General features: G+C 39.1%; 3 protein-coding genes and 2 long non-coding RNA genes across 9 annotated transcripts; 3 read left to right on the plus strand and 2 right to left on the minus strand.

Annotated features, from left to right (window-relative positions):
* Positions 1 to 1904: 1904 nt before the first annotated feature.
* LOC105673353 (uncharacterized) lies at positions 1905 to 3368 on the plus strand. The gene is made up of 2 exons (XM_012368927.2): positions 1905 to 2704; positions 2843 to 3368. The coding sequence occupies exons 1-2, from the start codon at positions 1905 to 1907 to the stop codon at positions 3042 to 3044; spliced, it is 1002 nt and encodes a 333-aa protein (XP_012224350.2). The 3' UTR covers positions 3045 to 3368.
* On the minus strand, positions 3062 to 6275 carry LOC105673356 (U3 small nucleolar ribonucleoprotein protein IMP3). Its single transcript, XM_067354242.1, has 5 exons — positions 6116 to 6275; positions 3824 to 3972; positions 3435 to 3749; positions 3256 to 3328; positions 3062 to 3177 (listed from the first exon to the last, which is right to left on the minus strand). Exons 2-5 carry the CDS (start codon positions 3958 to 3960, stop codon positions 3154 to 3156), a joined length of 549 nt encoding a protein of 182 aa, XP_067210343.1. The 5' UTR covers positions 3961 to 3972; positions 6116 to 6275; the 3' UTR covers positions 3062 to 3153.
* On the plus strand, positions 4053 to 5430 carry LOC136999695 (uncharacterized). Its single transcript, XR_010890012.1, has 2 exons — positions 4053 to 4175; positions 4385 to 5430. It is a non-coding gene; the product is annotated as an uncharacterized lncRNA (long non-coding RNA).
* Positions 6276 to 6684: 409 nt separating the features above from the next.
* LOC105673384 (huntingtin) lies at positions 6685 to 17236 on the plus strand. 2 transcript variants are annotated; one of them, XR_001100956.2, is made up of 15 exons: positions 6685 to 6951; positions 7037 to 7217; positions 7346 to 7624; positions 7694 to 7835; positions 7926 to 8501; positions 8570 to 9168; positions 9264 to 9577; positions 9674 to 10981; positions 11064 to 15111; positions 15202 to 15407; positions 15772 to 15946; positions 16007 to 16395; positions 16516 to 16676; positions 16754 to 16841; positions 16918 to 16971. XR_001100956.2 is itself a non-coding variant. In XM_012368982.2 (15 exons), the coding sequence occupies exons 1-15, from the start codon at positions 6866 to 6868 to the stop codon at positions 17014 to 17016; spliced, it is 8676 nt and encodes a 2891-aa protein (XP_012224405.2). In that variant the 5' UTR covers positions 6687 to 6865; the 3' UTR covers positions 17017 to 17236. The 2 variants fall into 2 exon arrangements, 1 of the variants encoding a protein (XP_012224405.2); XM_012368982.2 differs by having other exon boundaries at positions 6687 to 6951; positions 16007 to 16420; positions 16918 to 17236.
* On the minus strand, positions 16843 to 20023 carry LOC136999693 (uncharacterized). 4 transcript variants are annotated; one of them, XR_010890007.1, is made up of 4 exons: positions 19888 to 20023; positions 18510 to 18640; positions 17969 to 18122; positions 16843 to 17577 (listed from the first exon to the last, which is right to left on the minus strand). It is a non-coding gene; the product is annotated as an uncharacterized lncRNA (long non-coding RNA). The 4 variants fall into 4 exon arrangements; XR_010890008.1 differs by having other exon boundaries at positions 18506 to 18640; XR_010890010.1 differs by lacking the exon at positions 17969 to 18122.
* Between the last annotated feature and the right edge of the window lie 2939 nt (positions 20024 to 22962).

Raw genomic sequence — 22962 nt, forward strand, 5'->3', positions numbered from 1 at the left:
AACTGTAAGAATCTTTCTTTTTCCATCAAAGCAGTCATCCATTTCTGAAACTGTTGTATTTATTGATACGAAAGTCGGCCATTTCATAACAATTTTTAATTTCTTTCACCACTGTGGGCTGCTACATCGAAATGCATCTAGCTTTTTCAAATTCTGTTTGATTTATTCTTATTACACCATAAATCATCATTCCTTGTCATAATAATAATTCATGCAATATTTCTACCGAAACATTTATTTTGGCATCTAAAATCACACAACTTATTTCCGATATTCGAAATATCGAAAGAAGCATGGATACTTAAATGGATGAATTCTCCAAAACCTGAGAAATAACCGAAAGAATCTTATCGATTTCTCAGAATTTGAGCGACTCTAAATATAGCGATGTAGGTCGCAAATTCGTATTTAGCGTGATACTCTGCGTCTTATATAGTCTTTCAGTAATATTTTTATGGAATGTGATACAATTATTATGGGAAAAAAAATCCACATTTTATATTGCAACAGTATGTTTGTTCCAAAAATAAGATATACAGACAACTTAATTCACTGAGTATCTCGCTAAGATTAATTGATAGAATAAAATACGTTAACGAACTTGTACAAAGAACAGTAGGATCAGAAAGAGTATAAATTTTTTTCGGGAATGGCACGAAATTGCAAATAGCTAGTCGACGCGAAATTCTATATATAACAATATATCCACATAAGAGGAAATGAACAATAGATAGTAATACGAAACACGTTTGATAAGTACAAGAGGCACCGTTATTGTATTTCGCGGGTTAGTGTGGATGTCTTGCCTATCTATATTGTGTTACTCGTTTCTTTCGTTTCTCTTCACGTCGTCTTTGCTTCTTTCTTTTGTACGATATTTCACTACGAGCCTTTTATACCTGCAATTATCACATTGAAAACGCATATTTATTACCCTCTGCAGATGAAACGCGTGATTCATGATTCACGATTCTCATTTCATTTTTGAACAAATTGGTAAAACTTTCACGAGATGTGGCGATACGCTGCGACAAATAGATATTAATCGGGATAAAACGATGTAAATGTCTTTTTTTTTCTCTCTTCCTTGAATAAATTAAAAATGCAGCGTATTATGGAGAGATTCCGCAAGGCAATTATGTAAATAGTTGATGGTGGAGGAGGAGAAGAAGGGAGAGGAGATACTTAGGGACCTGAGCCGACACAACGCTCCCGTTTTGATCTACTAGTTATGTTTTAGAGAAGTGCCGTCTCTAGAACGTAATAAAGATTCTTTAACGCGGTGGCGGTGTCACAGAGACCAGCACAGAGACTGCCGATTATTATAAAGATATTAACATGTAACATTTGTATCATAATCATAATAAATACTAATTATCATTATAAGTATATGAATGAGTGGCTGCTCGGAATGCGCACGTGGTGCGAGATTTATCTCCGCTGCTATATCAATTTTTTTTTTTTCATTTTTCTAATGTTGCGTTTCTTGAAATCTGGTAATATTATTATTTCTAATGTAATGTAAACTCCAAATCGTTTATCGATTCGTCGAACCTTTGGTGTCAGCAAGTTGTGTAAAACTTCATTATTATATCTCCTCGCCGCACATTTCGAACACTAAATGGCTATTTTTTAAGTCTTACCGTATTTCTCTTGCGATGTTTGTGTTATCGCCAATTATAAGAACCAAATGTGTGCGCTAAACTGAACGAAATTTGTTCTATTCAGTGACTGTCCTATCATGCGATTACACTTTTATGTGAACTATTCTTCGTAGCTTTGTTCAAGTGATTCGTGCAATCTGAAAGTGGCAACAACTATGTAATCCAACTTTTAATAAACTTCAATACAACGAATCTGTACAGTTGACTACCTGCAAAAATCTCATTAGAGTTATAAAACGTATGTATATATATATATTCATCGCGTTTGTAAAAGTCACGATGTTAGAAAGTGAAAACTGCTCGCAAGAAGAAGACTGTTTGAGCTTGTGTTCGTCCTGCAAATCTGAATTGCGATCCATTTTCAGCATCGGGGTGCCGTCCTTCATTATATCCACTTGCGGTACAAGCACTTCGCAAAATCATTCGCAGGAAATTGCAAACGATGAAACTATGCAATTAGATTCTGTGTTGAAGACGCACAGTTCGAATAAATCGTTAGTTTATCTTTCTTCGAAAGAACTGATGAAAAACTTGGCTAAAAATGCAAACAATTCATTGCTTCAATCTCCGTTACACGTTGATGATTCTAACTGTGTAATAGAAAATCAGGCGAAAATTGAAGAAAGAAATACATCGATAAATGTGACACTGTCATACGAGGCGCAAAAAGTGGACAATGTCACGTACAAGCGAGTATACGGTTGCATAAACTTGAAAGATCGCACAACGATTATTGACGATTCTCGAAATGTGCGCGAAAAGCCGATATTAACGAATCCATTCAAATCTTGCCGTCTTAATAACATGCAGGAAACAAAATCACCCTTAGAATTAAAACAACCTGCATTTAATACACACAGTTTGAAAGGATCGAAGGAAACTTGTAATACACTTTCTAAAACTAATGCAAAAGTTCAAGCAATGACTGCTTCAAATGCACTTGACTCGCGAAATTCTATTAATCATAAAACAACAGAAACTGATCTTAAAACTCGTCGAAGAAACGTATATAAGTTAGCCGATCGAGTGTCAAACCTCAGGTTAGTAAATAAAATCATTAATTAAATCATTCGCAAATTGCTAATCACTTTATGCGTGTATATCACTTATAAATGATTAATATAATTAATTATAATTAATCTGATAAAATCTTAAACGTCGATATGATTACTTTTCAGTGCATACATTCGGAACGTACATAAAATTTTGTTAAAAAAAAATCTGAAAGATAGAAAGAAAATGAATGAAGATATCATAAAAGAAGCTTCTAGAAATAAAATCAATGCTATTAAATTTAATAATAGAAGCAATAATATACAAGATTTGCCTATGTATACTTATAATCCATTACGGGCAAAACGAGTGAGACTTGAAAAATAATAACCTCATTTTCAAGATTCTGATTATAAATATGTTTAATCCCAACAATTTTTTCTTTTCTATAAAATGTAGTTTCTAGAAAAAAACAATATTTACCTAATATGTAGATTTATACCAAATCAAAATCATCCTTCTGCAATACACAAAATACATATAAATTATTATAATTTAGTTGCAGTAACATATAAGAGAATATAAAAGAAGTTCTCACCTCATTCTTGTACTGCAACACATGTTTCCTAATAGCAGAGGTATCCACCCATGTTACAAAGTCTTCTAAATTTCTGTAAAACATATATAATCAATACAGTTTTGTTCAACATTTGCATTTCTAGTTTTATTTATCTTTTAGCATTTACAATATATTAGCAGGTATATAAAGTGCGTTACCTCGTTACTAGAAATGCAGGATCTTTCACAACTTCCACTCCGACTCTAACATGGCCTTGTTCTATCAATTTTGTTGCCATTGGTATTGTTTGACTCATCTTGTTGCGCACCATAACAACTGGAAGTCTCCGTCTGCAGAAGCAGCTGGCAGTTACCTTTTGAGTTTGGGACAAATCCCACTTCGTGGAAATCAAGCCCAGCATGTACAGCTTCTCCAGCAACAAAGCACTCTGTTCTATGCGAAAAGGATGGTCAGGTTCAACTTCCTTGATCTTCTTACCCAATTCTCGTATTTCACGTGACAATTTGTTGTACCTAGAAATAATTTCGGTTAGTATTAGATTTGTTATAATACATATAATGCTGTATCCAATAATTATTCAACTTACACTGTGTAGTCTGATCTTCTCTGAATACAATATCGCTTGAGAACTTTAACCTCGTGGAGATTATTGTCGGCCTGCCATGATAAAAAGTCCACCTTCTTCAGTAGCTTTTGTTCGTGATATTTTAACTTTCGCACCATCGTAATGGATTACTATAATATGATAATCTTTTTAAAATTTTATATTAGCTTTATTTACAAATTCTAACAAATCTTTCGCACGAAACACGTTTCGACCACATTTGATATTTGTTTTTCTTGGAGTGCTGCCATCTCTGACGTGCAGGCTGACCAACCATGTGAAAGAATCAGCTGAACGCAGCTAATGCCAGATTTGAAACGCAACAGCAAGCAACGTAAGCGCTCCGCGGTTTAGTTTCGGCTAATAGAAGAGAGCAGATGTACTAATTTCTGTCCCGCTTCTACTAAATGGCTAGAATATTCGAGTTTCCTGTTCAATGTTCAAAACAAACTTACTTTTTGCAACTTTTTTCTTTTTTTCGCATTTGTTTTCAACAATGTATAATCAAGTAAATTATTGCTTTCCTTCTGTTTGTTGCTACAGACAGTATCATGGACTGGTCAGAAAAAGAAATATTACAATTCATCGAAGCCTACAAGAAAAGACCAATATTTTGGGATTTAGATCATCCATTTTGCCCTGACCTGGACAAGCGCTACGACGCGTGGTTCACATTGTCCATTGAATTTAATAGGAGCGTCGAGGAGTGCGTGAAACGATCTTTAAACAACGAAACCCTAAAAAAAGCCGTTATAATATTGTTAATGTCATTTTTGTTTTTCTTTATTAAATATAGAAATAATATTAGAGAGACTTTTCTTTATTAAATATTACTCTTACTTTACTTTTACTTTCTTTATTAATTAATTTTCTTTATTAAATATAGCAAGCTGAGATGCAAGCGGAGAACAATGCAGACACCGAAGCTAATTTTCAATCACAGTCAGACACATTTAATACTGCAATAAACATGATAAAAGATGATAAAATTAAGATGATGCAGATAAGAAAAAATAATGAGCCAAAAGTAGTACTTGACAGCATTGAAACTGAAGAAGAAAAAGATAGGGAAGAAAATCAAGTTAGTAGAGGGATCGACAACAAGGAAAACAGCTGTAAAAATGGAAAAGAGGAGCAAGAAGGAAAAATATAAATAAACAAAATAGGCACTTTGATGCCTTCAGGCATTTGAATTCTTTTGCAGCTTCCAGCACTGATGATGACTCTCAAATTTTTGGGAACCTCGTAACAATAAAGCTTAGACGTTACGATCCTGCCACTACATCATCCAGAATGCAATTTTACAAACTTTTGTGGACGCAGACAAGGGTTATTATAGCAACCACTGCAACGCTGCCTCATCACGTCCTTATTAGAACTATTTTTAGGGATATTATTTTCACCAGCCAAGACAATTCCGATCAATACAAGCTCATATATAATACCAATATCTCAGAATCAATTACTCCGGCGAATCGTCTTTCATCTAATACTATGGACCAGTTATCCACTGTGTTTTTATCCTACTCTTCACAGTATGAGTCTAAATTTACTCATTTTCTTCCAATGATGTTGGCTAAAGAACAAAAGATTCTAGCGAACACTGCTAAAGGACAGAAAGAAAATCCTCTTAATTTTCTTAATTGCCTTTTTTAAGGAGATATTGAGCTAAAGTGATTTTTTTAATCATGTTCATAAGTAAGTCATATATGTTTGTCTAATCTATTAGCTTAAATAAAAAAGATAAATGATTAACAATGATTGTGTGTTTATGATTCTTTGTGAATCTCACCTGGTTTTCTTCCCGTTAAATTAGCTTACACAGTACATCACAAAATTGTAATTTTAAATAAATAAGTAAATATATAATTATAAAATTTTTATTTTGTAGATTTATAGAGCTCCTTTTATTGGAATGTCAATTTTAATAAATGTGAATAAAAGAAATTTTAAATAAAATAGTGAAAAACCTAATAAATTAAATCCAAAAATTTTAACTATTTTCAAAAAATTTTATGTGGTTACGTGATTTTCATAAATGTCCATTTAGCCACCAGTAAAATCATTGTTTTTTTACAATCATTGTTGATAAATTGCCAATCAGATTAATTTTATTAAACAAGTATATTTGCAAATTATCATATGTTTTACAACTTATTTGTTTATTTGTTTATAGATCTTTGATGTGAAAGACTTTGCCATAAGCAAATAATTTTTTGAATTTGTTGGTATTTTATCTAAAATTCTTTTTATATATTATTTTTTTACACTTACTTGTATGTATATTCAGTGAGTTCCTCGATCAAAACGTGACACTTTTCCAGAACAATTTGTCAAATCCATAATAACAGCTTACGTACGAATACAACCACTTTTCAAACTGACAGCTGATTCAGCTCAGCTGAGTGCAGTGACGCCATATTTGAGACGCAGCATGAGAGAGGGAATATCGCACACATGCGCAAGTCATGTACATGTAAGCTCCACGCTTCAGCTTCGAACACAAGAAAAGAGCAGACATACTTTTTCTGTCTCCTTTCTTATCAAATCGGCATAAACTTTTGCATCCTGCGAAAGAGCATAATACTAATATATATTATATATATAATAAACATAAGGAGGTCTACGAACGTCCTAGAAAACCGTCCTAAATAAAACATCTTTAGGATGTGCTAAAAACATTCTAAAAAAGATATCTTTAGAATTGGATTTATAGTGAAATAGTGATTGATCAATCTTGAGTTGATCAAAATCCGTAAAATCGAAAACGCTATTAGATTCAGCTAATTTTCATAAATATTTTCGTCACACCTGTGCGAATTGGTCGTAATGATAAATTTGAATACGCGCGTTGAAAACGCATCATAAATTTAATATGGCATCGGCCAACATGTAGTGATGTGGTTGTTGTGATGTTCGATCATGATCTGTCAAAATTTCGCGGCCAGGAGTGATAAGATGTCATTTATCGAATACGTTATTTAAAAAAATTTTCCGAAGAACTCGCGGGGTTTCTGAGTCGATATGGCTCATTTAAACAACGTGTTGAAGGCTGTGGAAACGTTAAATGCGCTACGAGAATCGGACATCCCGTCAGATTCCGGAGCAAGGTATTAATAATAAACATTTTTTGACAGTAGAAAGAAATCTGCTAGCATTTCTTACTGAAATAGTATTTTCTTGTTTGGACAATAGGAAGGAGAAGATATCATGTTGTACAGTCATCGTTGAAGGAATATGTTCACTAACTGTCAGACAAAATCCTAAATTTCCACAAGTTCTCACTCCTGCTATTGAAACATTGCTAGCTTTGTGTAACGATGACGAGTCGGACGTCAGAATGGTCGCAGATGAATCTCTCAATAAAATTATAAGGGTATAATGCTTACTTGCGTATTTTTATAAGTCATAAATGAAATATCAGAAAGTAACATGTGTCAAGAAGTTAACATTCCAACATAATCCATTGTGCAAATATATATTTTTGATTATATTGTTTATCAGGTAATGGTGGACAGTAACATCGTTAAGATTCAGATAGAACTTTACAATGAGATAAAGAGAAATGGGCCTGCGCGTGTACTGAGGGCTGCTCTTTGGAGATTCGGTTTGCTAAGTCACATGATACGTCCCTCAAGAGGCAAAGCTTATGTGTCAAATCTGATACCATGTATAGTGATTATTGCGCATCGATCTGAAGATATTGTGATAGAAACGTTATCGCAGTCATTACCATTAATTTTTAAAGTGTTAGGACCATTTATGACAGATAAGGATGTCAAGGTAAATATATTGATATTATGATTGCATAGGTTATTCATGATCACTCAAAAAGAATTAAATTTGTTTTAGAATTTGCTAAGAGCGTTCTTTGAGAATATTTCCTCGCCTCAAGCGGCTTTTCGTAGAGCAGCGGCAAATATGATTCTAGCAACATGCATAAACTGCAGAAAACCTCAATTCTTTTTAAATTATGTACTGAATCATCTGTTAGGTGAGATAAATATTTATAACATGCCATATATATACAAATATTCACAAAAATATGTACAAAAATGTTTATCGATATTATTTGTCCTATCAGATATAATAATGCCAGTGAGAAATGCCGAGGATCACTCGTCTACTATCATAGGCGTGTTTGGATGCTTGAGAATGATTTTACCTCATATATGTAAACCCTCAGAGCCAGAAAGTGTCGAGGCACAACAGATAGATAGTTTGTTACATATTTATGAACTGTGTTTGCACTATACAAAATGGCACTCGGATCACAATGTTATAAATGCAGCTTTAGAGACTCTGGCACAGCTTTTAAAAACGCCTCCAAAGCCATTGGTGTCAATTTTATTGTCTACAGAAGGCATAACGCAAAGCAGGATAATAGTGAATCAAAATGCGTGCATTCCATCATTGGGTCAAATGAGTATTTCCAGTGCGAGTACCGCTTACGGTGGAAATTCGGATTTTATTTTAAACCTGCAAGAGCCTGATGTTCCAGAAATCACTCCGAACATAGATAAATGGATTGCAGATACGGAAACGGCGTTGCCGGCTGCGTGCAATCCACAAACGCAGAATGAACCTGCAAACAATGTAATTGAAACGAAAGAGAAAATATCGGAAAATTATTGCGGTCTGAAGATCGGAGCCATTGATAGTAAGAGCATGCCCGTGAATGTAATTTGCATAATAATTATACAAACATTAGCTTTCAACATTTTTTAGACGAGACTGTGGAGGAGGGTAGCGATGTCGGGAGCGAGATCGAGAAGTCCGAGAGAGCGCCGTATTCAAGCCTGCTGAGTGAATTGTCGAAGGAGGACGATTGCTCCGAAGATGCCACTTTGTCGTTCGCCTCCCCCAAGAAGTTTCCTTTGGATTTCGCATTGTACGAGACGGACGTTGGAAATTTCACCGACTCGGATATGCCCGTGAAGTTTTGCTGTCGTTACTTGGTGTCGTCTTTCTTGTTGACAGGCAAACCCGGGCACTTGGTTTCGGACAAGTTGTTTCGCGTTAGTGTAAAGTCACTCGCTCTGACGTGCGTGGGTTACATCTTGAAGCTTTACCCGCACTTATTCACGATGACCGTGACGAAAGAGTCGGGCTGCAGCGAGACGAACCAACTGATCGCAGACATTCTGCTATTTGCCAATCACTCCGATCCTCAGATCAGAGGCAATATAGCGATGGTGATTGGAATCTTTCTAAAGTCCGTGTTCGTTCAATACGGCGGCTCCTTTCAAAACTTTGAGACGGAATGCTCCGCCCAAAAAGGACATGGAAAGATACTGCTTACAGATATGATCAATTTACTTTTAAAAGTAAGTCGATATGTTTTATGAGATGATTTGTGTCCTTAATTTTTTTCCCCTTTGGATTTTCAACTCTTTACATTCATTTTTATTCAAATGTGCAGGGCTTAAATGACAGTTCTGCGACAACCTGCCGCCAAACGTTGGACGCGTTGAATCTCTGCTTACCAGAGCTACTAGACTCTATCAATCACGAGCATGGTCTCACTGTCTTAACTGCGTTGCCAAAACTCACGAAGAATCCATATTTTTTAGTGAAAGTAAAATTAGTTGACCTGCTGAGTAAATTATCGTATATCACAATAGAACATATAACGGGACAATCGTTATTTCAAGAGCATTTTATCGATGTTATAATAGCATTGTTAGGCGATCAGGACCAAAGAGTGAGACACGCCGCGTCGGACGCCATCGTTAAGTAAGATACATTCACAATTTTATCATTCTTTTATTGTAATATAATTAATATATAAATATAATATTGATATTTCACTTTTTTTTTTTTTTATTTCAGAAGTATTCCATATTTATACTTCCGACATCCTCAAGAAGATACCGTTACGAAGAAGGCCACGCAATACACTCAGCAGTTTTTAAGCACCGTAACGACAAGCATTTCAGAATTGTCATTGTGCCAAGATAAGCATAAACCGTTCATGAACACGTCCATCAAGCCCTTTGTATTTCTAAACCACTACAGCGGAGCGAATTACAATTCCAGTGTGGAATATTCCTTATCTCGTATAGTTAACATTCTGACGGAGATGTTGGCGGTGCACTCTTCGAAATATCTAATATACGGATGCTGCGAGACTCTCTTTTGCTTGAGCGAGACTTATCCTACGACGATTTACGTGAGAGGATGGGACTGCATTCTGCCGAAGACGCTGCTGAAGAAATCGAAAAAGAGCAGCGATCGATTGGACACGGGCGATATTAGTTTCGTGAACGAGATGACTTCCTCTCCGGTGGGCAGCGGTCTCTTGTCACTGGCGCTGCCCTTGCTGACGTCATCGAGCATTAGCTTAGATTCGTCCACGCACAGACACCTGATCCTCCTCGCCGGCAATCTCGCTTCCGGATTAGCCGTCTGCAACTTCAAGACCGGCGGCGATCCGACAAAATTGTGGAGCATGTACAAGGATCGGTACATGGAACTGCTGCTGACGCACATCACGAGAGTCCTCAACATCTTCGTCCACGTCATCGACGAGGTGCAACTGGCGCAAGCCAGCGCCAAGCCCGTATTGCCATCCCTGTCGTCCGCGCAAACGCTGTCACCCAGAAAGAAGATTTTGTCGGAGCACAAGTCAAAGGAGAAGGGAGAGAAGATCGGCGGTCTGAGGAGCGGGAAGGAGTTCACGGGAACGTTCGTCGGCATGCCGCATTACATGAAGATCTACGACATTCTGAAAGCGGCGCATTCCAATTATTTGGTAACTCTGCAGCATGAGGCCAGCGAAATGTACGTTTCTCTGCTGAACGCGACGCTCGACGTGCTCTCGCAGATTCTCGAAATCGCGTCCGTCAACGAGGCAGGTAAAATAACGGAGGAAGTGTTGTGCTACTTGAAAACCACCGTCATATTGTCGCCGACGGCAACGGTTCAGTGCGTGCAGCAGTTGCTCAAGTGTCTGTTCAGCACGAATGTGTGCGCGCAGTGGAGCGAGCTGGACGTGCAGAGGATGGATCAGTACGGAACGCTGCAGGATGACGTCAGAGGGTTTTACAACCAGTGCTTCCAGCATCCCGCCAGGCAAATGGCGAACACGATCAAGTGCATAGGGAACAATTGCAGGGGTGAGAACGAGCCGGACACGGGGTGAGTGTCACTCTGACGCTCTGAACAGGCGGCGTAATCGATGCGAATCAATATATTGATGATTTGATTGATTTTCTTCCAGGTGGATAGGATTGCTGCGGAGAAAAGGCGATCGCAAATTTTCGTCGGTATTCAAGAACTTGGCGCGATCCTCGGACCAGAAGACATCCGTGGCGTCCTTCATCCGGCTCTTCGAGCCGATGGTTATAAAATCCTTGAAACAGTACACCGTCACGAGCAACATCTCGTTACAGTGTCAAGTTCTGATGCTGCTCAGTCAACTGGTTCAACTGAAGGTCAATTACTGCCTGCTCGATTCGGACAAGATATTCATCGGATTTGTGTTGAAGCAGTTCGAGTTCATCGAGGAGGGCCACATACAGCAGACCGAGGAACTTCTGCCGAAGATGTTCAATTTCCTGGTGCATCTGTCTTACGAGAAGAATCATTCCAAGGCGATAATAGGCGTGCCGAAGATAATTCAGTTGTGCGACGGTCTGATGGCGAGCGGACAGCCGGCGATCTCGCATTGCATACCCGCGCTCGCGCCCGTCATCGAGGACATATTTCTCGTGCGTAACGGCAGCTCGAGCGTGATCGAGCAGCGGGAATTGGAGACAACGAGAGACGTGCTGATAGCGATGTTGCTGCGTCTGGTGGAGTATTACGAGGTGGTCGAGCTTCTAGCGCTGTGCCTGGCTGAATCGAGATTCAGCGGGGACGGCAACGGCGAGGAGAAGTGGCGGAGGTGGTCCAGATTGACGATGGACACTGTGCTTCCGATACTGGCCGCTGGCAAGCTCAAGATCGAATCCGAAAAGGCGCACGTTGCGCTGGTGAAACTGTTCGCGGCTATCTCGCCCACTGTTTTCCGACCGGTGGATCCACTTCTGAAGATACTGTTCACCGCGTCGATATCCACGACGGCTTCGACTCTGAGCCTGAAACGATGGCTGGGCATGATCAACGTCGTGCTACTGTCGTTGATCTCCTGCGCGAAGGAGGAGGCGATGCTGGCGCGTCTCTCGGACCTCAGCGTATGCATGACGGACGTGTCGCATCTATTCTCGCCGCCCCAGGATTCCTCCTCTTCCCAAGAGAGCACGGACCCTCTGAATGTCCTGAGTATTCAGTCGCGTCAGGTGCTACCCGAGCAGATACTGGCGAAGTTTATATTCAAAGTGATCAATTTGATAAGCGCGAAGGTGTTCAATCTGCTCGGTCTGATCAATCATAAGGCCGCGGATCCTTTCGTCGGCTTCTCCGAATACACGGCCGACGACAATTACTTGGTGCACCAGTTCGCGTTCTTCTTGCAACTGTGCATTCACATGTTCGAGTCCGGCAGTCATTGCAAAGTGGCGAACGCGACGATGCAGATGATCCAAGGACGCAACGTGCCCGACGAGGAGAAGCTGCTCATCGACGATCTCAACTACTTGATGCTGAGCATCGGAAACGTGTGCCCGACGGTGACGTGCCAGTGGGCTTACCTGATGATCCTGTTGGGATACAACGAGATGTCCTTCTGGTCGAAAGTGCTGGGCACCGGCAAGTCCGATTACATCACTCACGCCCAGCCGAGTGAGAGAAAGACGCGCGATTACGCGAACAGTGATATAAATATTCAGATTATCAGACGAGGTGGGATCATATTGTTCTGCGACTACATATGCGAGAATCTCAACGACGTGGAACCGCTGACGTGGCTGCTGGTGAACCACATAGAGGAGGCTGTAAACATTGCCACCGAATCTCCGGTGAGAGATCTGCTGACGACGGCCATACACCGAAATCCGGCGGCCAGCGGGCTGCTGGTGCAGGCGATAGCGACCAAGTGCACGGACTTGTCGCAGCCGAGTTTCATCAAGCGTTTGCTGCAGTGCGTCGAGGGCGCGCATCACTCGCAGAGCGGCGCGGTTATAATGACCCTGATACCAAGGCTGTTGTCGACCAAGTATCTCGCTCTGTCGAGAATAGCGGCGAAAATTGCCAGCCGCAGAGTCGAGATACTGTTGACCAGCAACGCGGAGGATGTGGTCAGCCAGTTGTCGAAGGAGGACATCGTGAGGATCATGGACATCCTGCAGACCACCAAGCTGGCGAGGAAGCACGGCGGCCTGGTCAGCCTGTTGAACAAGCTGGCCGTGCAGTATTACGATCTGTCGCCGCTGGAGCTCGACCAGTGCAGACCGTTCAATCCGTCCACCGTGAAGAGCATCCAGCTGGACCGGAACTGGTTCCTGTCTCAGGTGCGATTGCGATGTTGCCACGCCAGCGCCGGCAACAATCCCATGGAATTGGCGCAGCTGCTGCAGGATCTGGACTTCGACGATTGCTTGAACATCCTGTCGTGCAAGGAATTCAACTTGAAAATTTTGAAGCACTGCATAATATTGGGCGCCAGACTCAGCGTCGAGAGGTGCCAGAAGCTGGAATTCGGGCAAGCGCAGAGCGAGAAGGACTTTCACTTCGACGCGAGCCCGCTGTACGTCGCCGCCAAGCAGTGCTTGCTCGAGCACATCCATTATATCTGCGAGCTCGTGCCGAAGCCGCATCAGATTTACAATCCGGAGGCGGACAGCAGCAGCGGCAAGGAGTTGAAGTACGCCGCTAGATTTTCCGAGCTGCTGAGCGACTCTCTCTACTGGGAGATCCTCTTCACGATCATTCCGACCGTGAAAATCTACATGAGGACGCTGCCGAAACTGGCCAAGTACAACGTGGCGAAGATCGACGTCAAGTTCGAGGAAGACATCGCCAAATTCTCCATGCTGTGCCTCGAGCTGGCGCATTGGATCATCTATTCCGACCGGAAGAGCGTTCGCAAATTGCGGCCGCACGACATGTACCTCGCGCTGAGCTGCGCCGCTGAGATTCTGCGGCACGCCGCACCGAGTAAGATCGTCGGGGACAGCACGCGTTACACCTGGGTCTGCTCCGCGGCGATCTCGCTGACGAAAGTCGTGGAGAGCGTGCTCACGACGATGGACCCCCTGCCGACCGTGGATTCTCAGGCGCTGGAGCCGGCGCTCCGAGACGAGGACACGAAGGATTACGCCCGGGCGTGCGTCCAAATGGCGTCGATAGTGGCCTGGCTCGAGAAGTGTCAGACGGAAGGCTCCACGAGGAATATTCCGCCGTACCTGTTCGACACGATAAAATCGCTCGTCGTCAGCGTGAGCCGGCAGCCGCTGGTGAATTCTTACATCCTGACGCCGCCTCTGGTGTGGAAACGCGGCTGCAACGTCGTCGGCACGAGCCCGACGAAGTGCTACTTTCCGTTGCCGTCGTCGGAATCCAATCTTCTGCAGGAGGTGGACATCCTCGAGCAGTTTATTTACCGGGTGAATCTGCTGGGCTGGACGTCGAGGTCGCAGTTCGAGGAGATCTGGATGGCGTTTCTCAGCGTGCTGAACTTTCTGCAGAACGAGAACACGCCGTCGGACGAGGTGGCCGCTCTGATTCAAGCGAGCGGCCTCGCGGTCCAGGCGATCACGAGGTTACTGCTGCAAACTCTGCTGCTGCCGTGTCCCGGCAATCCCGGCGCCAGCACGCAGATTCACCATCCCAGAGATCCTCAGCTCTCCGTTCACAAGATCAGTTCCCAGAAACTGTACGCGATACAGGAGCTGCTTCTGTGGAAGTACGAGTACATGAATGACGCGGAGGGTAAAAGCGGCCTGAAGCTGGATCATATATTTCAAAGAGGAAACGTGGAGAGGACCGCGACTTTCGACAGATTCACGTACAGCCAACTGTCAGTCTCTTACTTGTGGTCGCTGTGCAATTTGTACGAGGACAAGCTGAACGCCTCCGTTCTCGATCTGAAGAACAGGAGAAACGACGCGCTGATGTCCGCGTCCCTCGATCTGGATTCCTGCCTGCGTTTCCTCATCGAGCATTACACCATCTGGATGTCGCCGCAGGCCAACACGCCTGTGCAACTGCTGACGGAGATCATCAAGTCCATTCTCGCGATCTCGGAACTCTTTCTCGAAAGATCGCAGTATCAGTGGATGCTGGACGTGTGCCTGGAAATCTCGAGGGTTCATCCGACGGAGAACGCAATCCTACATCAATACTTGGCCATTTCCGTCTGCAAAGCCGCTGCCGTTTTGACGCCATTGGTACGCACGACCGGTTTATTTGAGAATTTCCATATCTGTACGAAATAAAGGACGCGATTATTTCGTTGTTCACTAAATTCTACTTCGCAGGATTTGGATACATTGGATAAAGTGAAGCGCATAGTGGACATGAATTTGAAATCGGGATTCCTGGCTTCCAGAATTTCCGCGCTTCACGGTTCTCTGTACTTACTGCAGAGTGCGGTGTTAGCTAAATGCGAGGAAACGATGAACATTATACATCCCTTAGCCATCGAGTACATTCAGAAGCACATTGACTCGCAAGATTCGAATGGGTATAATTCAATAGAATTTAATTTAATTTTAATTAATGAAAATTACAAATAATATTAGGTTATTGCTCTTCCTTAATTAAATTAAAAATCGTGTTAATATAAAGCAAATAGAGCAAGAGCTGGGTCGAATTGCTCAAAAATTCAATTTTTATTACAAATTAATACATATGTTTCGGCCAAGGAATGTGGCCATCTTCAGTGTGAATTTTACAAACAAACAAAAAATTAATTTAGTACATAAGTAGAGAAGCGTTGATAATGACAATTAATAAACGTAGTTTTTGATTAAGGAAAATTTAATTAATGAATTATTTAAAATTTCTTGATTTACTTGCATCCTATTTCAATCGAATTCGTGTCTCAGCGTTTTGAATCAAAGCGAGGAGCATCAGGGAATAATGTGGGCGCTGGTATTCTTCCTGTTGGAGCACGCGGAAGACACACCGCCGGATACGGAAGCGCCGGCCGTGTTGGAGTTAGTCCTTTCTCTAGTCACATCTCAGAACATCTCTTACGGCTTACATCAGAGTCTGCTGCAGGTAACATTACGGTCTCTCGCCTCGCTTCGTGCAATATTAAAGTTCTATTTGTTCCACCAGGGTCTGGAGAGGCTTGTGGCAACGAAAAGCGTAGTCGGCAAGGTCGCTGAGCAAATCGTGAAGGTCGCGATGGATCGACTAAAACAGCCGAGCCCGTTGCTGGCGCTGCCGGCTTTGCAGCTTCTGCTGACGTGCATGTACACGGAGGCGGCCGACCGACTGAATCAGCCCGGCGCTGAGAAGCCGCTGCCGGACGTGGAGCCCGAGACGCTGGTCCGCTCCATAGAACGCACCTCCGCGATATTCGACAAGATCCGCAAGGGTCATCCCATGGAGGTGGAGGTCCTATGCACGGTACTGTCTGGCGTCCTCGGTGACTTTTTCCCGCCGTCGGAGATCCTGACCAAAGTCATAGGGGAGTTTCTGTCCCCGCAACAACCGCACCCGAGGTTACTCTCCGCTGTTGTTTTCAAAGTTCGTAAAAAAATGACAAAAGAATGAAATTAACCGACCAACCGAACTGTACCGCGTGATAAAGGGCGAATGAAACTATCCTGATTTTGCGCCAGGTCTGTGAGAAAGCGTGTACCTGCACGGAAATGGAGCTCCTGCAAGACTGGGTGGTATTCAGCTTACCGAATTTCATTCAGAGCCTGCCGGTGGCGATGTCGACCTGGTGCTTGTCCTGCTTCTTTATAAGCGCATCGACGAATCATTGGTTGAGAGCTCTGTATCCTTTTCCGACGCGATGGAATTTTCTAATTTTCTGCAGTGAAATACATGGATTCCTTAACTAAAATATGACAGATTTCCGTATGTTCAGTCGAGGATAGGAAAGTACGAGTACGAAGACAAGAAAATGTTGTGTATAGCCGCTTCAGATTTTTATCATAAGGTGAATTAAAATTTTTCTCACTTTATTTCAAATTACATTGTGGCTACTTTCGTTTTATTGACCGTGTGTTTTCCAGTTATCCAAAGAGTCTCAGAAGAAAGCGTTTGTCGAGACTTTCGAGGCTGCCGCGAAGGAACCTGGAACTCCATTCAGCGACATTTTAGCATCCTTTTAATTAATAATAATCATAGTCGGCAGAATCTACAACGCGAGAGACATTCAACAGAAGATTTTAAACCCAAGTTGTAAAAATCTATGTACAATCATTGATAGGTTGACGCGCTGTGCTACAAACGTATGTATATTTGTATGTATAATGATATTTATTTTGCATTATGTCCCATCAAAGAGAGATGTGCAACTTGTTTTGCAATAAACAGTATTTTTTAAGTAAATCCATCGTGCTGACTTGTATATAATCGTTTGTGGGCAAATGTAGAACCATATTGAATACTGACACAACTTTTTATCGTACAGATTTCTGAAGGAACAAACATTATATCTGATTATACAAGAGAGATATTTACGGAAGAGTTAAGTTCTTACAAATCGCATTATTGAGAACTCGAAATAAAAATGCGCGCGTTTTTATTGCAATTTTTCGCGAATTTTCAACTATCGCGTTTTTTCCATGCAGTTTACGCTTCGCACGATAGCACATACGCAGAGTGGCGTAGTAGAATGAACGAGAGCACGCTGGCGCCGAGGAACAAGTCTGCCGCACCGTCGACTGCGACTGTAACAGAAAATAATACAACATAGGATGAGGAAGAATCCAAAAGTAAAGAAGAGATCTTTAGGATTTCCAAAACAAAAATGTCTCTCTGACTTCTTTTCGTAATAAATGTAATAATTTAACTTAAAAGTGTAATCAATAGCTCACTCATCGTACAACTTTCTTTAGTGACGCATCAATTTATACAACTAACTTATAATTAGCACAATTAATAATTAACAATTAATTTACAATTAACTTATTATGCTCTGTAGAAACTTTAGAATGAGAGTGGTCGTCGATAACATTGTATCAGATTCATTTTTTCTGAAGAAACAAGTATTGTGATGCAAGAAAGGTATCTACGAAACAATTAAATTCTTAGCTGCGCAATATGTTCTGCAATAATTACGTTTCTAAAGTGTTTAGTTTCTCCGCAGCGTAATAAGCATCGTTGCAAAGCGCGTGGCAGTTGCATCTGGACGGTACATATCTTTGCAAAAAGAGTTTCTTTTTTATAATATCAATACAACGCAGCTGCGTGGCATCGCACACCGGAACGTTGGCTAAACACAGAACATATCTAATATAATTTCTTTACAAATAAATATTTTTAATTATTTCAAATTTTTGTCTTCATGTTACTTTGTTTTTTATTGCAAAACTCTAGGTAACGAAAAAGAAAGGAATACAATCAATAAGACAATGTAGCTATATATACAGAGTAGAGAACTACATATGCATATTTATATTCTTCCAATTAATATATTAATTGTATTTATAACAGTAAAAATAAGTTTGGTAAATAATGCGTATTTTTTGATATAATTATTATCTGAGAACAGTTCTATTTGAGATGTAAATAATTAGTTCCGCATTATTTCTCAAAAAACCATTCGTGTAAATGATATGATATAACATCTTTTTCGCAGGGTAGTAATTGCTATACCAACTAGGCATGATGTTGCAGCGCTTCTTCATGACTTGAACTTCATAGTTTTGACTGACGTATCAATATTTACATTCAAATGAAGAACCATACGTATTTCTTCGTCCTCTTGTACCGTATTCAGTTATCTGTGTTCTGTAAGGAGAAACGGACACAATGTCAGAAGTTATTGTAACGGAAAAAAACGTGTGGCAATATTACGAAAGAGTGTCAAATTACGAAGCAAAATGCAGGTTTTGCAGACAAAAATATGCTTACGTCCGATCAAACTTCAGAGAACATTTAAGAGGAAAAATTCATGATAATATAACAAAATACGAAGAAACATGTAAAGAACGACAAGAATGGCCATGGACATGTTTCAAGTACAACAATACTTCCACCTCACAATGTCTTTTCTGTGGTAAGAATTTTCAATCTGATTTTCAATCTTTAGCATCTCATCTAAACCAGGAGCATGTTAACGAAATGAAGAATTACGTACTTCACGATTGGATGTATAAATATTGTACGAGGGTTAGCGATTTTCAAGTGAAATGTTTCAATAGATTATGTATCGATAAATTACAAATTTTTATCCAACTAACTTTAAATACACATATAGTAAGTAAACATTCGAAAGAATTAAGAAATGCGCAAGAAACACGCGACATAGTTCTTTCGTCAAAATCCGTCATGAATTTAAAAACTATAGAAGTTAAAGAAAACATGTGGGAATATTATACTAAACTGTCGTCTTTTGAAGCAAAATGCAAATACTGCACCTATAAAGTTAAATATATTTCTATTAAACACCTTTCTAAGCACGTAAACAAATGGCATAAATCCATATCTGAATGGGAACAGGCAGACAAAAATCAAAAACCATGGATATATTTTAAGTATTCGTATGAATATACTTTTGATGAAAACATATTGCACTCAGAATGTCTCATGTGTGGTGAATTCTTTCTGACTACTCTTGAATCTACAAAGACACATCTGTCACAGCATTCTGACGAAGAACTAGATGACTTCATATGTGACCATTGGGTAATGAAATATTTTATACAAAGTGATGACACTACAAAGTTCAAGTGTACCATTTGTTGCAAAAACATAACCATTCCTATTAATTCTAAAGTGTCCCATCATATAATTGTAAGTCATCCGGAAGAATTGCATTTGAGTATATCAATAAAAAATATGCAAAAACTGCGCCAAAATTATGAATTAAAAGATTTTGAAGCAAAGTGCCAATCTTGCGACTTTCAATCTTGTTACGTCAATACGAAAAACTTTAGTCAACACGTAAAGGAAAAGCATCTAGAAATAAATAATGACGAAGAAGCATGCGGGGAAAATTGGCAATTCAAGTTTTTCAACTATATTAATTTAACTACCTTACAATGTCGTCTCTGCAACACAGAACATTCGAATAATCGTTTCACTTTAAAAAACCACTTATTCAATCACTTTTCTGACAAAAAGGAACACATTGTCGACTGCGGCTGGATATGGAACTGCTGTACAAAAGTTGGTGATTTTGAAGTAGAATGTCATTTTTGTCAGAGCAGAATATCTCTTGACGTTCCGTTATGGTATTTCGATCGTCACATTGAAGATAGACATCCGAATAGGCTGACAAGTACACAGAGAACGTTTGATGACATAGCTGGATCATCAGGAAGTCAATCAAACTGAAGAAAACAGGTGACAATATGTTTTATTAATATTATTGATCATATTTTCATGTATAATTTATTTTTTACTTTTTTGAATCGCATTTAATTTAATAAATATTTAATAAGAAGAGAAATAACCAAAAAATTTGTTGTTAATAAATATTAAAATATTTATATAGCTTTATCCAGAGTTTGACAATGATGATAACGACGTTCAAGTAGTATCACAACCAACGATAACGGCAATTTTAATTTTGACGATTCAAATAATTTGAAGTACACGAGAAAAGTGACATGTCTTTTGACGTATAATTTGTTTTACTTTTATAATCTATAAATATGTTTATTAATCTATGTGTCACATAAATAACAAGTATTAGAACTTATATACGTTGATAAATTTTATTTATGTGTACTATGTTTTTAATTTATAAACTATGTTTATAAGTTTATAAAGTAAGACAATTTTATGAATTAATTATCGACTTTTTTGTAACTATAAAGCTATCGACGATTTATTTAAGTGCATTTGTAAATATTTTATTTCTATTTCATTTTCTTATAAAATTGGTTGATCATGCATTTTTCATTTTTTATACTTAAATTTATTATTATAACTTCTGTAGAGATCGCCGAAATGTAATACATTAATTGTTAGTAAAATATGTCAATTTTTAATTCTTTTAGTTGTATTTGTTTAAGAATTGTATTATACAATATAACCAGACAACACGCATGTCTTCAAAATTAATCATGATAGAAATTAATTGCTTATTAATAAATGGAAACAAATATGATATGAATTCTTTGTATAATTTATAAAAAGATTTAAAAGTATTATTTATTGTAATATTTTTTTGATGAATTTATTCTGCATTTTTTTAAACCTTCTGATCTAATATCTTTTATGATCTAATTGTAATAACAGGCCATATTTTCAAGCCACCGTCTATCCTGAATTTACATTTTCTTTGCTTTATCGGCATTGCCCTCACCTTAGAACTGGCAAAACATTCTCAAATTGAGAAACTGTATTGAGTGAATGTGTAAAGCTTCGTGTTGATTCGCTTGCCTTGGTATTCAATCACATCGTCAGGATCGCACATAGTGATCCGTTTATGCAGAAGCCAAAAAATTTTGTTTAGAAAATGCTATTAGTAAGATTTTGCTAAATAAAGTAACGAAATTAGTCGGGAATATAAATAATCATCGCAATAAGTGAATTATGAAAGCTTACAAAAGTAATAATTGCGTAAATTACTGCAATTAATATGTTCTTAATTAAGAGACAATCAATAAAATAAACAATAAAATAGAAAATAGACAAAAAATATCATTTTTATCGATGCTTACTGTTACGATCATCAGCGCAAAAATTGTTATTGTTTTTTCATCATCATCGATATCGTAGAAATGAGGTAAATGTCCCGGTTACAATTTTTGTCAAATGTTGTCGTCACTCTTTGTCGAAAGTTTCATTATATTTTTGGTGAAGGAATAAACAATTCTTTATAAATCTCTCTGAAAACTTTAAAATGGAATAATCTTTAAAATATTCTTTCTTTTTTTTTACAAGATTCTATCTCTTGTGTTTGCAAGCGTTTGTCTAAATTGATTTCTCGCATTTCGTGTTGCATTGTATATTATATTATCAAAAAAACGCATGATGGATAAATTATATTTAAACATCGTGACACGATTTCTGAATTACACTGTGATTTTTATCAACACAATTATTTTATCAAACCAATAATCTGCATTAATATAGCGTATATGTAACATTGAAATCTGTAGACTTAACGTAACATTGTATTAATATTTCAGAAATAATGGGTCTTTTATTAATTATTTATAAGATTTTAGCGTAATAAATAATACAACGCAAAATTTTATTTCTCCAGATACTTTGGTATTTCCTCGAATCTGCATTGAACTTTGCGACGAGCTTGAATCGAAACATTATTGCATCGATAAGATGCGTCAGAGTCATGTTTTTTTGCGCGTACAATCTTTATCAATATACAATCTTGAATATTATTTAATTTATACTTTTTCGTATCTCTTGGAACTTTTTCAATTTTAAACTTACGTAGATATTGATAATCAATGGTACAAAATTCGACATACCTTCTTCGGGAAGCGGAAGTTTTTTTACTGCTAATGATATTTACACGAATTCGCTCCAATCTTCTTCTCGCTGAAATTCTCCTTTGCAAGTCTTGACGATTCATTAAATTGTAAATAATGCCGCAAAATATAACGACGGTAAGATTATGTTGCATTCAAAAACTCGATATCCGACACTTTGTGCTTCGTATTTATTTTAGAAAACTATGGAGCTGTACAAAAGGATGCCCGTGTACAAAGATGCCGGATATCTTGGTGATGTCTGTTCTAATTGCGGGCGCAATGAATACGAGGATGTGATGCGCGGCGTCGGGATGCTTAAAAGGAGGACAAAGAATTATGAGAAGCACTGTCCTTCGTGCCACTGTCCTCCTGAGAGGCAGAGATTTTCTCCGCTCGGTAGACCAAAGTAAAGATACTTCCTGCAATAATAAGTTTGTTAAAAATAATGAAATTTCAATGAATTGGTCTTTAAATAACTAGTTGTCAATTTTTATTAAATGAAGAAAATAAATAATTATTCTAACTGCGTTTATCGTCGGACTTCAAGGACTTCGGAAAACGTCGAGGCTGTGCTAAATCGATACAAACGCGTCTCCGCAGAGTCGATCAGCTCGGCCATCATGAAATCGCAGAGCAGTCCTTTATCGCAGAAAGTGTGCTGGC

Source organism: Linepithema humile, chromosome 4 (genome assembly GCF_040581485.1).
Source record: "Linepithema humile isolate Giens D197 chromosome 4, Lhum_UNIL_v1.0, whole genome shotgun sequence".
NCBI lineage: Eukaryota > Metazoa > Arthropoda > Insecta > Hymenoptera > Formicidae > Linepithema > Linepithema humile.

Coding starts and splice junctions, on each gene's coding strand:
- LOC105673353 (XM_012368927.2), top strand. CDS start 1,905: ATGTATATATATATATTCATCGCGTTTGTAAAAGTCACGATGTTAGAA. Junction 2,705..2,842: donor GATCGAGTGTCAAACCTCAG/GTTAGTAAATAA, acceptor ATTACTTTTCAG/TGCATACATTCGGAACGTAC.
- LOC105673356 (XM_067354242.1), bottom strand. CDS start 3,960: ATGGTGCGAAAGTTAAAATATCACGAACAAAAGCTACTGAAGAAGGTG. Junction 3,750..3,823: donor AGAAGATCAGACTACACAGT/GTAAGTTGAATA, acceptor AATTATTTCTAG/GTACAACAAATTGTCACGTG. Junction 3,178..3,255: donor TGTTGCAGTACAAGAATGAG/GTGAGAACTTCT, acceptor TGTGTATTGCAG/AAGGATGATTTTGATTTGGT.
- LOC105673384 (XM_012368982.2), top strand. CDS start 6,866: ATGGCTCATTTAAACAACGTGTTGAAGGCTGTGGAAACGTTAAATGCG. Junction 10,982..11,063: donor GAGAACGAGCCGGACACGGG/GTGAGTGTCACT, acceptor ATTTTCTTCCAG/GTGGATAGGATTGCTGCGGA. Junction 16,421..16,515: donor TCTCCGCTGTTGTTTTCAAA/GTTCGTAAAAAA, acceptor ATTTTGCGCCAG/GTCTGTGAGAAAGCGTGTAC.